Source organism: Nanorana parkeri, unplaced genomic scaffold (genome assembly GCF_000935625.1).
Source record: "Nanorana parkeri isolate BGI_ZX_2015 unplaced genomic scaffold, ASM93562v1 scaffold1126, whole genome shotgun sequence".
Classification (NCBI taxonomy): Eukaryota; Metazoa; Chordata; class Amphibia; order Anura; family Dicroglossidae; genus Nanorana; species Nanorana parkeri.
In genome coordinates, this window is record NW_017307394.1 from 368,854 (window position 1) to 385,162 (window position 16,309).

At 42.1% G+C, this 16,309-nt stretch overlaps 1 protein-coding gene across 1 annotated transcript in view; it reads right to left on the reverse strand.

Annotated features, from left to right (window-relative positions):
* Nucleotides 1-12,430, reverse strand: part of SNX16 (sorting nexin 16) — a 28,145-nt gene extending 15,715 nt beyond the window's left edge. The window contains exons 1-3 of the mRNA XM_018567992.1: nucleotides 11,996-12,430; nucleotides 5,081-5,167; nucleotides 614-762 (exon numbers count right to left, since the gene is read on the reverse strand). Coding sequence (XP_018423494.1) covers nucleotides 614-762; nucleotides 5,081-5,167; nucleotides 11,996-12,358 — 599 coding nt within the window. The 5' untranslated portion in view covers nucleotides 12,359-12,430. The remainder of the gene's footprint in view (nucleotides 1-613; nucleotides 763-5,080; nucleotides 5,168-11,995) is intronic.
* Between the last annotated feature and the right edge of the window lie 3,879 nt (nucleotides 12,431-16,309).

Sequence of the window (16,309 nt, forward strand, 5' to 3'; positions counted from 1 at the left end):
TCTGGGCCAATGAGTATGGAAACAGTTTTAGGGGAGAGGGAGAGGGAGAGGGAGAGAGAGAGATCTGCTTTAATGGAGAACATTTTTTTTACAGGAGGCGGTCATTTGTGAAAATGCAAGTTGATGATCTAGTACAGTTATAAGGCAGCCAGGGAACTTTCAGAAACAGGTCAGCAATGGCTGCCACCACATTTCTCTTGACTCAGGTTCACTTTAAGACACCTGGTCTTACAGCCTTGCCTAATTAAACTGTTAAGTAATCCGATTAGATAACATTTGTAGTTTTATACTGTATGCAATGAACACACTGTTAATATATTCCATGAAGATGTACTGTGAGCAATATACAGGATTTCATTACTTTTTTTCTTAGAGGAACTAAAACAAAAAGAAGAGGAACTGGTTTTCAATCTGCAACCCTTAACCAGCCACAACTATTTTCCAACTTAACACAAAGCAATAATTTAAATAGCCGATTATCAGTTTCAGTGATCTGTAATTATCATTGCTACAGGTGGGAGAAAATATCACTCAAAACAAGAAGCTTAGCAAGAGTCACTGATCACGAGTCGGTAAAAGCAACAGAAAGCAAAAGGAAAAAAGGCGGTCATACCAGTTTGCAATATCCTTGTGAGCCACCAAGTTTTGTAGAAACGCCTGTAGACCCAGCTGACGATCCTCTAGAAAATCCAAATCATAATTGTCCTTAAACCATCGCTTAGGTGGAAGAGCAAGCCGGAAACCAGGAAACATTTCCTTAAGCTGGAAGGAATTTAAAACACACATTTAATTTTTATAACCTGAAATCATAAAGATTCTAAACAATGTGCCAAGATTCACAACAGGGAAAACAAGCAGGCATCTAAAATATTAATAAACACTCATCACGGATATTTGTTTTCTGCCTGGCATTACAGCGCAAGCAGCTAAAGCAAAACTTATATTACAGCAATTTAATATAGTCAAACCAACTATACTTTCACTCGCCTTTTTATATTAACAGTCTTTTGAGTAAGACTTTGAAAGATTACAGCAAATATAACTACAGGCAGTCCCCGGGTTACGAACAAGATAGGGACTGTAGGTTTGTTCTTAAGTTGAATTTTAATGCAAGTTGGAACAGATACATTTTTTAAGTGTAACTCCAGCCAAAATGTTTTGTTTGTTTGTTTTGGATAGCACAGCCCCTGTAAAGTTTGTTCTGCTGTGTGTGCCCCTGTTCAGAAGATTGCACCTCACTTTCTGTGCCTGCGACAATTGGATTTTGAAAATGTTGGGTTGTCGTGGAAAAAGGGATTGGTGATGAAGCTTCAGTGGAGACACCTTTTTCCCATGATCACTCATACAGAAGTGAATTTCCCTTCCTACGGGTAGATTTCCTCTCACTTCCTGTTGTCTCAAGGACAGGCAGTGAGATTAAATCTTTCTAATGAGGATACAGACAGCAGTAAAAACCTCACAGTGACCCGGAAGAAGAGGCGGGCACCCCTTGTCTGCACGTCTAACAAGAGCCAAATTCCTGTAATGTACATACAGTACTATGAACCAGACCCAAAAAGGCGGGCACTCCACGTCGACACGAGCGCGGTAGCATTACAACTACCCCTGCTGTACAGTAATGGCCTCCGTTTGTAAGTAGGAGTCGTATGTAAGTCGGATGTATGTAACTCGGGGACTGCCTGTACATACATGTAAAGTCAATCAGCCAGTCAACGGTTCCCCATGATTCTTACAATGGTTCACAACACTGAACAGAGAATATACGTACCTCTCCTCCCACTGTGCAGCAAGAGTTTAAATGATCACCCATAAGTAATGTCTATTGACTATAGAATACCACATAGCAAATAGAACTCATCCATTGGAAAACCCCCAAGATCCCCAAGTGGGGTTTCCAATACATTTTCTATTCTTATTTACCATTATTAGCACTCTAGTCTACTCTTTTTGGGAGACTTTTTATTTAAATACATTGTACAAGGTGTGACAATTTAATTCCTGGAATGGACTGCAACAAAAAAAAAAATTATATTATGTTTGCTTACCTACATACTATCAGCTGTTGTCACCTTCAAAGTAGTCCCCTTGTGAAGCGACGCACTTTTCTAGATGAGTATGCCACTGCTGGAAACATTCCTGGCAGTATCTTCAAATCTGTGTCCATTTTTTTATTTTGGAAGCAGCAAAAAGTTGCAGGGTGCCAAGCCAGGGGAATAAGCCGCTAGGTCAAGTTTTGGAATGGATTTCTGGGCCAGCAACTCATAAAACACTTAATGGAGAATTATGGGGTAAGTCCTCCCTTGACCCAAAGCTCAGTATACCGCAAGCTATACTGAGACCGCCGCAGCCGGGACGGTATAGAGCCAGCTGTACCCGCCCCTTCACCCGTCCGTTCCGCCAGTCAGCGCTGGAGGATCAGACAGGGGAAGGGGGAATCCCTGCAGGGAGCCATGAGTGACAGTCACTGCTCTCTGCAGGGACAGGATCGAGAAGTGAGCGAGCGACGGTATGTGTTCGCTCACTTCCCGATCTATTGAGCCGACGTGTGACAGTTTCATTGTCACACGTCGGCTCGAACTATGAGGCTGAGTGAAAATCACTCACCTCATAGTTCTCCTTTAACGCATCATGTGCAGGAGAATTCTCATGGTGGAGCATCCACTTGTCAGGCCAGAGTTCCGGTCTTCGTGGATATCTTCCCTCCCCTACTTAAAACGCCTACACCATTCAAAAACACTTGGTTTCTTCATGGAATATTCACCATAAGCCTGTTGTAACAGAGCTAAAAGTTTCACTCGCATTTGTGCCAATTTTCATGCACAATTTGATGTTAAACTGGCTGCTCCAGATTCCGGTCATTCATTTTCTGTCAACTGCGCAACGCACACGTGTGTTATTTCTTCTACTGCTCTGTGAGGACTGAGTCAACTGGTCTGTGACCCAAGCGAGTGCAAGTTAGAACATGACAGAACACACTTGAGTGCGAATGGCTGTGTGACTCACCGCCATAGTGCTACGCCACGGGCAATTCAGGAATTAAATGGTCACACCTCATACATACGGTAGTAGAATAATTTGTAAAGGCAGAGATGAGGGTTTGTTTAGACTTTTTAGAGTCCATTTTTTGGGTGGGTGCATCTTTTTTCACTTTAGCAATATGCACTGTCTAGCATAAGAACACATTAAAGTATATGTCAGGGCAAAAAAATGCAGTACATTTCTATAGTACATTTCCTCACGTTTTAAAGTGACATTAAGGGCAAAAGTCCCCCACCATGAAGGACTTAAAGTAAAGTAAGGACTTACCTTAAATGATGCCTCTTAATCCGATCTTTCCTGTAGATTTTAGCTGTCCCTCCAGCGCTGGTGCGGATCTCCGATCCCTTGCTGACTTCTCTGTCCTCCTCTTCTCTCATGTACCACTGAGTCTGCGCAGGTGCACGCTGCTCCACAGACTTACCTTGTGTCCCTCCTCGTCTCCTGGCCGAACATCTGAACTGCGCATTGCGCCCGCTCCGAGAAATTTTCAGATGTTCGAACGGGAGCGCGCGGAGGTAGTATTAATCCTTTGAAAAAGTTTTTTTTTTTTTCGCTTTGCATACATCTACTGCTTGCCAGCAGTAGATATATGCACAAACATGCAAGGGTTTAATAACCCTATACAAGTACAAGAAAGTCCTGCAAGTACAGGAAAATACTCGTTGATCTGCCAGAAATGCAGGGCTGACAAAGCATGCATTTTTGTAGACAGAAGTGTGTCAGCCAACTACTAAAACCCTCACCCTCTCCCCATCTTTACAACACAGACACTAATCATTATGTAGTCCCAGATAGGAACTTGCAGAGCTAATTAACACAGACGCGTGTACAGGACAGCTCTGAATTTCTGATATGATCAAAGCATCTTTTTTTATGTTTGCACTTATCAAGACAGATATAACAACAAGATGCAGAGGGTCGGTCTTAAAATCCAGGCTACATAGGTCATCAATGAGTCTGAGGAACATTATCCAGGTTTACTTGTGCAATAATGCTTTGCACGGTAGGTTATACGATTCCTCACTCTTGGCTAAACCATCATCTTTAGACTGACCTCTAAAATAATCATTTATTATTCTCAAGTAAAAACAATGACTAGCAGCATTACAGCGAAGCAGAGCAAAATCCAAAGGGCACAGGAGAACTTGTGCTTTGTGTGTAGGAAGGCATCCATCAAACCCTTTAGATGCCTTTGCCTATTGCTTGTCCATGCACTAAGAATATGTGTGTATATAGAGGGATTCCAGGAATGTCTTTGCTATAACTACTCTGGAGTGTCTCTTTCAGCAGAGACTTGGACATGATTTTTTTTTTTTAAACAGAGCTCCCAGGGAACAGTAAGAACAGGTAAAAAGTTATATTGAAAGTTTTGCCTGCATGATAAATGAAGAACGTTTGTGTTAAAAGTGAACTTATTCCATAAAGAAGATACATTTGAGAAATGTAAATATGTCTTCTGAACCTCCGCCCAACCCCATCCCACTTCAATGCACCTACTAAATGTCCAAAGTAAATTGTTACTGCTTACAAATATTGGGACGTGTATGGCTTACCTCCTTTGGCGGTCTTCTCTACCACTCTGAACTTTATCTATTACATACCAGGTAAATAACAATACAATATTTTACATTTGCACAGCTGCTTCTGCCTTGCTATTTCTGTATGTGTTCCTAAAGTTGGGTATTCACACTCCTATGTTTTGTTGAACCTAACAGCTGAACGAAGAAAATAAAGCACATTCCTCCATCAACACTTACAAGCATTAATCAAGGAATCTGCTGTTCCCTTTGTATTCTGACAGTGGCTGCCGGATACCCGAACAGAGCTGGCAGCTCATTGGCTGCCAGCTGTTTGGTTGACAATTTTCCGCACTGCTCCTTCAATCAGCTGATCGTGGGATGCTGGTCGGAAAGGTAACAGCAGCAGCACCCACAAATCCAATTTCGGCTGGTTCATGAAGAACCAGCTGACATTAGGAGCTGGTATAGCCAGCTTAAGAATTAACAAAAAAAAAATGGCTATTAAAGTCTTTTCTCCTTACCTTGTCATTAAGTCTTGAGAAATCTGTATATCTTCTGAATACAACCCAACTCTCATCTGGGCTTCTTCTAATCAAAAGTTTGTAAACCTGCCAATAAGCAATAATTATGTCAGACAGATCTTAAACAGCATTACCAAAATGTAGTGACAGCACAAGGTTAAAGACTGATTTTGAGAGAGTGTTCCCTTTCTTCAGCCCAGCTTATAATAAACATTTATTTACATACCAGTCAACTCCACCAATGCTCGTCTGTAACCGCTAATCTGGGAACAGCTTTTGCTTACCTGTTTCTAATTTAAAATAGGTATTCTCAGACACACTCGCTGCAGTATCCGTTCTGTCTGCCACACATAGAAAGCCAGATTTATCAGTGTCAGTACCGAGATGTTTTTATTAGGCACCACTTCAAGCCTGCCTAAAAATCTTTCTGACTGACTATACATTAAAGGGGCACTGTCATGAGGAAAGTATGTGGGCTGCCATTTCTGGCATGCTGAAGAAAAGGCTAGTTGCCTGGTTGTGTCTGACTTAAAGGGTTATTAAACCCTCATCGTTTTTTGCATAGATCTACTGCTAGCAAGCAGTAAATATATTCAAATAAAATAAAAAAACCCACACCTTTTCAAAACTTACCTGAGTCTTCGCCGTGCGCTCCCATCCAAACATCTGAAGTCTCGGGCGGCCGCAAAGGATCTTGGGGCAAGTGCAGTTCAGATTCAAAAACGCATGCAAACACCCTGGAACGCACTAAAAGCCCATTCTAAACAAAAACAAAAAAAGTTTAACCAAAAACGGCCCGCAACGCATCAAAAACGCGGCACAACCCACTGCACTGCGTGTGCAGAAACTCATGCAGATTTGGTCTGCATTTGGTGTGAACAAGCCCTAATGTCACTTTAAGGCATTGTTCACACCAAATGCAGACCAGAAACTCTGCGTGAGTTTCTGCACACGCAATGCAGTGGGTTGTGCCGCGTTTTTTGATGCGTTCCATTTTTGATGCTGTTTTTGGTTAAAACATTTTTTTTTTAAAGTTTAGAATGGGCTTTCAGTGCGTTCCAGGGCGTTTGCATGCATTTTTATGCGTTCTGGAACTGAACGCTGCGGTGTGAACTAGAGCCCAAAATACCATTGGAATACATTGGATGCAGTTTTGATGCGGTCTGTAACTGCTCTGCTCCTGGAACGCGCTTGGTGTGAACAAGAACTCTTCAGTCACAGACCCAGAACAATAATGAATTCCCTATCTCTACACCGATTATACAGTAGCTCAGCAACTCATAAAGCACTGAAGCCAAAGCTTTTCTTTGATGTGTTTTTTTTGTGTTATTGAAATCAATGGAAACACATGTCAACGCATGCGTAAAGACATACAATCGCTGTGTACTGATGCTTGTCCATGCGTCATGACGTTGGTCAAGCTGCATTGATCTTGACGCATCAACATTTAAACACAAAGTGCTTTCAACTTGTGTCAAAGGAAGTCAAATAATACTCTTTTGTTAATATATAATTTATGTAAACCCCTGCTATACCTGATCAAAGCACTAATTTGACCACACAGACAAGTGCTCTGTCACTCAAACAGGTTATTTTAGAATATTAGATGGGTGCGAAGCACCAGTTAACTTCCCCAACCTAAGCAAAAAAAAAAATGTTTCCAGCTCCAGAATCTACCCAGAAAAATCTATAAATATATTGTCAGGTAAACGAATGATTTCACTAGACAGGTGACTCACAACTGAACAAAAGGCCAGACTGTTCCTTGTGCAGTCTTCTGCTTTCTATGAAATCTACATTTACAATAATGAGCTAAAAAGCAAATAATCTGTTCTGAAGGGATTTAAAAATCAGAAAACAGAAGAAGAAGTAACAATACTAAATCTATTTACGAGACGATATTGCAAACTATTTACATGAAGCTGGAGGCAGAGCATCCGATGAAATGCAACTCCATGAAAAGCTTCTTTGCAGGAGTTATAAGCATCTAGTCATGTGAAATGGATACATTTTGCCTTTGGGATCATGCGCACAGGCACATTAGGGCATACAACGTAAAAAATGCAGGATTGTTTCGTGCTTGGTAAGCTCAGGTGCTGCATCGGCCACCCATAGATGTAAATAGCTGTACATGGGTATACGACGGTACTTGCAGAAACCTGTGTCTAGTGTACGGTACGGGTGTAGTTCTGGAAAGCAGAAAGTCTGTGTTTGAGGAACACGACCGTATGCTATAGTCCGATCAATGCAAGAACTGGCATACAGCCATTCATGTTTATGTGTGGCTGTACACAGCCACCGGGTTTTCTGGGAGTTCAATTTTTATGTTGTAAGACCCGTTGCGTCTGTGTGCATGAGCCAGAATACTAATGTCACCCCATCTTACTACAGCCTTCTGAATTCATCCAAAGTCATTACAGTAACATCTAAGCAGAAACATTATGTGATCAGAATGGGCAGCTCAGAACAGGCCCATATGTATCCATATCCACAATCAAGAAAGCTGCTCAATGTAGGAAGGGACCCCTATTCTATCACAGTAGAAAGTGTAATGGAAGGATTAAAACACACATTTCTAAATGAACAAATGTGTGCTCACCCCTGGACCCCAACTAAAATAACAAGGGGAACATTATTTTAAAACAATAATATAAAATAGTCATCGAATCCTGTTTACAACAATCAAGTATTGCTATGTGTTCCAAGGCAGGTTTGAATCTGTTTAATGGCTTTGAGAAACCTCTCAGTTCTGACATTCAGATATATTAGGCTTTTTGAATGCAACAGGCAGCAAGGATTGTGCAGTGGGTGTGTTAAGAAATACCCATCCTGCAATTCAAGCAGATCTCTAGATTACAGACATCTCTGGATAGCAATTAGCATGTTAACTTAATTTCACTTTCTCTAAAGTGACCCCCCTTAGCTTTTCTACTGTCTGCACCACCAGAAAGCAACTCCCCTCAAGAGAATTCGCCACTGAAGTCTGTTGGGAAAGCCAACACTTTCTGGAGTGCTGATCTCTTTAGTTCCCCAGTGCACAGTGTCCACCGACCTCCCTGATACTAGAGGACACCAAGTAGTGATTGGGAGATTGGCTGTAAGAACCACTGAGAACTGTGGGAATGAAGAAGCTCAACACTCCTGGAAGTGTTGGATTTCAAAAGTGAGCTTCAGCAGAGCACTGGTCTTGAAGAGAGACAGCGGGAAAGAAGTATGCAGTCTCTTTTTTTTTTTTTGGCAGATCAGAGCTATTTGGAATTTTTTTTTTTTTGGAGGTTGCCATTGTTGACACCTTCTGAATATGCTAGTTGCCCAGTGGTGATGAGCCATTCTGAATACTTTCCTCAGCAGAAACCAGGGGTGGACAAATTCACATGGCATTCAGGAGCCAGTCTATCCAATCCAGGAGGGTTTTTTTTTTTGTTTTTTTTTAGGAGACAGCTCCATGGAAAACTACAGGAAACCTCAAACCATAAGTTTTAAGGAGCGATGGCTACCTGGCTCCTGAGATTTGTCCATCCCTGCCAGGAACAAATATGCAGATCAAGAGTTCTGACTATGCTTGCTGTACAATTGTTCCAGGCCAAAGATAAAGAACTGAATCCGGAGGATCACCATGACAGGTAGGGATGCACCGATAATAGTATCGCTGCCTATAGAGAGCATTTAGGCGAGTACTTGCACTAGCCCAAGTGCTCCGATACTTAACTCCGATACCGAAACTTCCAGCCAGAGGGAAATCTTCCTCTGACCGGCAGTCCTGAGGGAGCATGGAGCTGGCTTCCTTTCCAATCAGGAAGCCGGGCGGCGGATTATGACTTCCTGATTGGCTAGGAAGCCGGCTTCACTTCTTCCTAGGCAGCCTGGCTTCCTGACCAACCAGGAAACCGGACAGCACCCCATGACCCGCCGCCCAGCTTCTTTGTTGGTCAGGAAGCTTAGGCAATCAGGAACCCGGACGGCAGGCTTCCCGATAAATCGGGGCACTTGGCACGGGTATCGGCAAATACCGAAAAAAAATATCAGTACCAAAAGGACATGTATCGGTGCACCGCAAATGACAGGCAAACAGCATTTTCAGAAGATTGCCAGTGATGACATTCTACTATTTTATCAGTTGTCAGTGCAGGGCATGGCTTATTTGCTGGCCTGCCAGTAAACGAAATGACTTTTTAAAGCCAGCCTTAGAAAGAATATCAATGAACACAGTAGAGTATATCTACCATATTATATAGTTTGCGCAACCTAATATTTAATGAGCCAAAAATACAAGGAAAACAGAGAAGAGTCATTAGGAAGTCCTTAGAAGAGACAGAAAATGCAATAAAAAAAAATCAATACATATAAACATCTGAATAAAAAATATCTCTAATTTAAACAAAAGTAAAAAAAAGAGCAAGTATATAGAAAAGTCTAAACATTAATTCCAAGGCTAGACTCCCTAATAGCCAGACATCCGTATGCATCGAGCTAATGATTACACGACTTCTAATCAATATGGGAACATTACTGAGGGGAAGATAGAAATCCGATAACCCTTCGCACTTGTTATGAAGATTTCTCTCTAAACACAGAGACAATAAAAGCTGCAACAGATGAGATGCCATTAGATTGACTCTCCAATGACTGACATTCTTTGAAAGCTAGTGATAGTCATAATATATTTTTAGAAAAGCTCAAGATGAACAGTGCGTGGATTAAACGCAATCTAGCGTGCAGGAAAAGCTCCGTGACTACAGATTTTAGTGTTTAAAACAAATTGTCGTGAACGAGTGCTGAGTAATTGGTGTCACACCCCTGATAAGTCAATAGAAAAAAATGTATGTAGATGGGGCTTTTAAGGCACAAGGTGACAGATCCAAGAGATTACAACATCCTTAATAAGAAAACTCTTTATTACATACAAAGGGTTAAAAACCATAAAATTGATGTGTGTATGCTTCCATCATCCCCCTTTGGGGGTTCGGGTCTCTGCTGACGCTCCTTGGGTTCTGGGTCCCATCTTTGTTGGTCCGGCTGGATGCACATGAGTTGCTTTCTTGTTCGATTTCCTCCATCTCCTGAGGAAGCGATTGGAGTGCGAAACGCGTTGAGAATACCAACTACTCCTTTACCACCTTCAGAAGAGGCCATTTTATACGTATGATTCAAAGAACATTCCCTATTAATTATGTTAATGATGTATTCTGTGATTCATTGTGCCTCAATCATGTTAATTTGGAGTAGTTTTTTGGAGGTAATTTGTACTACGATGATGAAAGCATGCACAGATCAATGTTATGGTTTTTAACCCTTTGAATGTAATAAAGATTTTTGTTATTAAGGATGTTGTAATCTCTTGGATCTGTCACCTTGTGCCTTAAAAGCTCCATCTACATACATTTCTTCTACAGATTTTGTGAACAAATGAGAATGTAAGGAGATAAAATATAGGGCGGGGTTCAATCCAGCTCTCCCTTAGGCCTCATTTAGACAGGTCGTCGAGGGGCGGTAAAATAAGGCGGGTGATCTGTGGTTTTACAGCTCCCCAGCTGCCCGCTGCAATGTTAGCATTGCAGCCAGACAGTGCTGTATACATTACCGCAGCCACAATATTATGCTTTCTCCACAGGAGCCTGCAAGGAAAAGGAGCCACCCTAAAAACAGGATACGAGGACCAGTGCATTCCATCAATAGCCAGCAGGGAAGATTTCTCCATCTAGGTCATTTAGTGTGGATGGGAGAATGGAGTTGTTTCTCTTGTTCAGCCCACGGGCTAAATGAGAGAAAACTATGCATGTACGGCGAGCAGTAAAAGCCACTTGCTCATCCAGCAGTAGTAAGTTATGTCTGCTGTGTCTGATTACATCATGTCCATAGACAGTCCCCCAACATGCAAGAAATAGTGAGAGAGTGCAGTGAGTGATAGCAAGAAAACCTGCAGATTGCAATAACTAGACCTTTTTTTTTTCTATCAAAAAGGTTTTAAAAAAAAAAAAGGAGAACACATACATATACTGGTGAGGGATACATTATAGGGGGAAGTTATCAAAACTGGAGCAGACAGAATTTGGAGCAGTTGCCTATAGTAACCAATCAGTATCTCTCTTCAAATTTGAAAGATAGAAGACGATTGGTTGATATGGGCAACTGCTTCAAATTCAGCCTGCTCCAGTTTGGATAGATTCCCCTGAATGTCTTTAGCACAAGAGAGGATCTTTTTATTGGGGGAGTAATGCTGTCTTCCTACTTTTTCCAGTTAGCAGGATATTTTTTAATGGATTTTAAAAGCTGATGAAACCACTTACAATGGACGCTGCTCCTTTATGTTTAGCAGTTTTAGTTTCCAGCAGTATCAGCTGGTCCCGAGCATTGGTCCTGATATTTTGCTTTAGAGCGACTTTCTCTTGCTGGGTCCTATGGAGACACCCTTGTGTGTGCCAGCAAGCGGCGCTTGTCTCCACAAACAGACACCGCATGTCAAGCCATTCCCCTCACCCCCTTTCCAGGCTAATAGATAAGCAGCTGACTGTGCTGTCCTGTGTGATCTTGTACTGGACAGGAAGTTCAGGAAAACAGAGGTGACAGAGTTGGAGTCAGCAGTTTGGAAACACAATGACTAAGTGCTTGGGCAAATATTTAATACTTTGCTGGGCAATTAATATTTGTTTGATCTGAATTTATTCATGAAAAAAAAAAATCTGAGAGTTTAATATAAAACTTTAAGACTAATTAAAGGCCACGAAAATGGCGTGGTTTTCAGATGGGCAGCACAGCACTAGATTTTTATCAGATGGCTGCAGATATTGTGCGAGGCAGCAGCGGGTTGGAGGTACGGACCAGACGGAGAGGGGACCCATATCTTTGTATAGAGGAGGGCTTGGCGTTTTGATTTAAACACATACATGTACATACATACAAACTGAGGAAACTCACCGTAAACTTTGCTCGTTCTTCCATTACTTCATATCCTAAAATGGTTGGGGTTGAAGGCCGTTCCTCCAGATCCACCGAGTTTGGTACATGTTCATGTTCCACTGGTCGGGAACTGTACTCTACTGAAGAGTCAAACTTAGTCCTGATGAGAGGGCTACTGCATAAGGATGAAGTGCAGCTGACTTGATCGGGTGCACTCAGCTTCTTGCGCCCTCTGGCATTGGCATCTTCATGTGGCTCCTTTGATGAGTTTGAACCAGTTGAGCAGCTTCCAAGCGAAGAGCTCCTTTGGCTTCGAGTTGGAATGCTGCCTGCAGAAGAATTTCCTATTGGCAAAGGCACAGGTACAAAAGGAGTTGCCATGCTTGTTATACTTTTCAGCTGCTGGACCGTGCCAAATGACACCACCCATCTAACAAAGCATTCTGTCCGCTGAAAAATTATACAGAGAGGATTGTGAAATGGATGCAAAACAAATTATATTTAATACAAGATGTTACAAAGCTATAATTAAAAATGGCAAAAAAGGAAATACAAAATGTAAAAAGACCTAGTCACCAACTCAGAAAAACAAAATGGCAAGTAAAAGCACAGGAAAAAAAAAAAAGAAGAAGAATTTTTAAAAAGCTGACTTGCATTTGTTTTTTTATTTACTTGCAATATCCATTTGAACATGCTAGTAAACTTGACTACTCCAGTAGATGCAGGCCCATAAGCACCCTCCCCCCCCTCGCACATCATAGCTTTCTCTTCTTCTCAGAATGTCTAACTACTGTCTGTGCTGGCCCAACTCCTCCGGCCCTCCCCTCCCTTTTCTACATAACCATTTATATAGCTGTCTGGGTAGTAGCAAAGGGAAATACTATAACAAGAGAAAAGACCAGCGGCCCAACCTGCCATTGCTGATATCTTGATATGTGTCTGACAACACTAGTACCTTAAGGTGCTCATACACCTTATAACCATCGCAAGACATTTGTCTTGCGATGGTTGTAAGCTAATTAAAAGCTCGTATGATCTGCCCATCTTGGACAAGCAGATCGTACTTGCGATCATCGAAAGCCCGCCCCCCTGACAAAAGTCTTGCGATGGTTGTAAGCTGTATGGGAACCTTTAAGGTGCCCATACACTGCTCGATTCTCGTACGAGAATCGAGCAGTGTATGGGCACCTTAAAGGTTCCCATACAGCTTACAACCATCGCAAGACTTTTGTCAGGGGGGCGGGCTTTCGATGATCGCAAGTACGATCTGCTTGTCCAAGATGGGCAGATCATACGAGCTTTTAATTAGCTTACAACCATCGCAAGACTTTTGTCAGGGGGGCGGGCTTTCGATGATCGCAAGTACGATCTGCTTGTCCAAGATGGGCAGATCATACGAGCTTTTAATTAGCTTACAACCATCGCAAGACTTTTGTCAGGGGGGCGGGCTTTCGATGATCGCAAGTACGATCTGCCCGTCCAAGGTGGGCAGATCGTACGGGCTTTTAGTGAGCATACGACCATCGCAAGACAAAGTCTTGCGATGGTCGTAAGGTGTATGGGCACCTTTAGATTGAACCTGGAATACAGGATATAAACTCTCTGCTGGTTACCTGGCAAACAGCTCACATGCCTCTCTCTGCTCATGTAGTGATCATGTTACATGGGCAGAGCCTGCATATAAGTAGAGTAAGCTCCTTTTCCTGTCTATATGCCTGTGTGCTAACCCCAGCAAAAGCATGCAGCTCCAGTCACCCATGCTGTGTCTGGTGCAGACATGGCATAGGAAATGGAGCAGATCGCTCCTAATTACCAAAGGGCTTCTTTCTACTATGTTAATTAGAAGCGGGATCTGCTCCATTTTCTGAGTTTAAAAGAGTGGAGCAGGCTTTAGGAATGGGCCACTCTTTGTTAAAGTGGAACTCCACAAATTATCTTTTTTGCAAACTTGCATTGGCCCAGCTTGGCTCGATGTAAGTACCTACAGTATATCTTACATACAGAAAGTCACGGAGGATGTTAAAATCACTCTACTAGTCCACGCTTCATACAGTGGTAATCTTCTGGATGCTGCTCCAGGGCTCCCCCTCTGCACACAGGGAGTCCCTCGCACAGCATTAACACAATTCAGAGAATGCAAGGTGGTCTCTGATTGTACAAGGTGGAGAGGCGCAATGGATAACGTCACAATTCATTGGAAAAAAAAATAGGAGGTTGGGGAATTTATCAAAACTGGAGCAGACAAAATATGGAGCAGCTGTGCATGGCAACCAATCAGCTTCTCTCTTTAATTTTCAAATTTTAACTGAACAAACTGAAGAGAGATTCTGATTTGGTTTCTATGGGCAACTGCTCCAGAATCTGTCTGCTGCAGTTTTGATAACTTCCCCCCTCAGGCTGTTCTCTGGATGGTGGTGGTGGTGCCAAGGGACCACACTGCAGCAGCACCCGGAATATCACAGCTATCATTGAATGTAGACTGGACTACTACGATGATTACTACTACTACAGCATCCCCAGTGACCCTCCGGATATCAGACATGGATACTTACATCGAAACAAGTTGGACCAATGTAAGTTTAAAGAAATGATCATTTCTGGAGCTCCAATTTAGATCCCAACGATGTTTTTATTAAAATAATAAGTGTAACAACTTTTACCACATGATTAAAACAAAGGAAAGATAACAGAATCTGTTCTAACAGACAAGTTAACAATTAACTTCCTCCATGAATCATAGGAAACGTTCAATGAATAATCTCAGACATTTACCATCAATGCAGCACCATTACAAAAACCTATTGCAAGCTCGTTCATTATGTCCTGTCCCTAAAAACAGCTGTTTTCATGTAATTGCATATGGACATCAGGGCGACCACAACCCTGTTATCTCATTGCAAGTCCTTCAAGTAAAGGTGGCCATACACTTTACAACCATCGCAAGACCTTAGTCTTGCGATGGTTGTAAAGTAATCAAAAAAACGTACGATCTGCCCATCTTGGACAGGCATCGCAAAAGCCCAAGGGGCGGGCTTGCGATGACCGCAATGCTGAACGGGCAGTGTGCGCGTGCGCACTGGTCCGTTCAGCATTTGTCTCCCGAGTATCATTCAAACCAGCCGAAAATCGTAAGATTTTCGGCTGGTTTTCTAGCATGCTCCTTAGCTCTAGGGCTGCAACAACTAATCGACATAAATCGATTATAATCGATTATTGAAAAAGTTGTCAACTTTTTCAATAATCGATTAATCGGCTTCCGATACTTAGTTGGTTTTCTAGCATGCTCCTTAGACAAAAGATTTTCGGCTGGTTTTCTAGCATGCTCCTTAGACAAAAGACGTGCGACCGCCACCTTTAGGTGACTTTGAAAACACTTCTGCAGCCTTTTATGAGGTAAAATACACACAAGGCTCTTGTTTACCAGAGACAAGTAAAATACACACAAGGCTCTTGTTTACCAGAGACAAGGAAAGAGGCTTTCCATTTATGAAGTGATTTGGTTACACTGACATACGAGATGAAGATAAATGATGCCAACGCTGTTCTCTTGTTCCGAAAATACTAGTTGCTTGGATGACATGCCTCCATGTCACTTCAATACTTACAGTCATTGCCCTGGGTCAAGCATTCAGATACGGACTGCTGACTTTCTCTGCTCTGCATTTCCATAGGTGGTGTCTATAGTTCTGCACAGCACATGACATTTAAAGTGTATGTATACCCTAACAATATACCACTGAAGTTTTGTTATACAAGTGCAAATCAATAAATTCTCATCTTCATAGATGCTATAGCTTAAAAACTGATATCCTTCTATGCTGCATTCGTATTCATGACATTGTTCCCAGTTCTCTTTGTGGACTACAAAACACCCCCTATCTAGGTTATGAGGAAAACAAGGAGAGGAACATTGTTTTGTAGACGTAGGGTAACAATGGTGCACCTTTTAAATACAGTAGGACGAGCGAACACTGTCACCCTATGACAAGGAGTGGGTCACTGGCTGGATCACCAGGTAAATATAAAAGTAAAAAAGGTGAAAACAGAAAACGAATGCAGCCACCGACTGGTAAGCTGCAATATATTACATATGTGCTCTTGGGTTTAGATACACTTAGTTGCATCAAATCAGTTATTAATGGATATCTAAACCCAAGAAAATAACGTAATATATATTGCAGCTTTCCAGTCCTCAGATGTGTTGGCTGCATTCATTTTCTTTATGGTCTGGAAGCTGAGGGCTGAGGCGACTAGTTTTTTTTATAACCTGATCATTTTGACTGGGGGTGAAGCTGAACTGCAGGGTAAAAGGAAAAAAATACTATTGCAGTG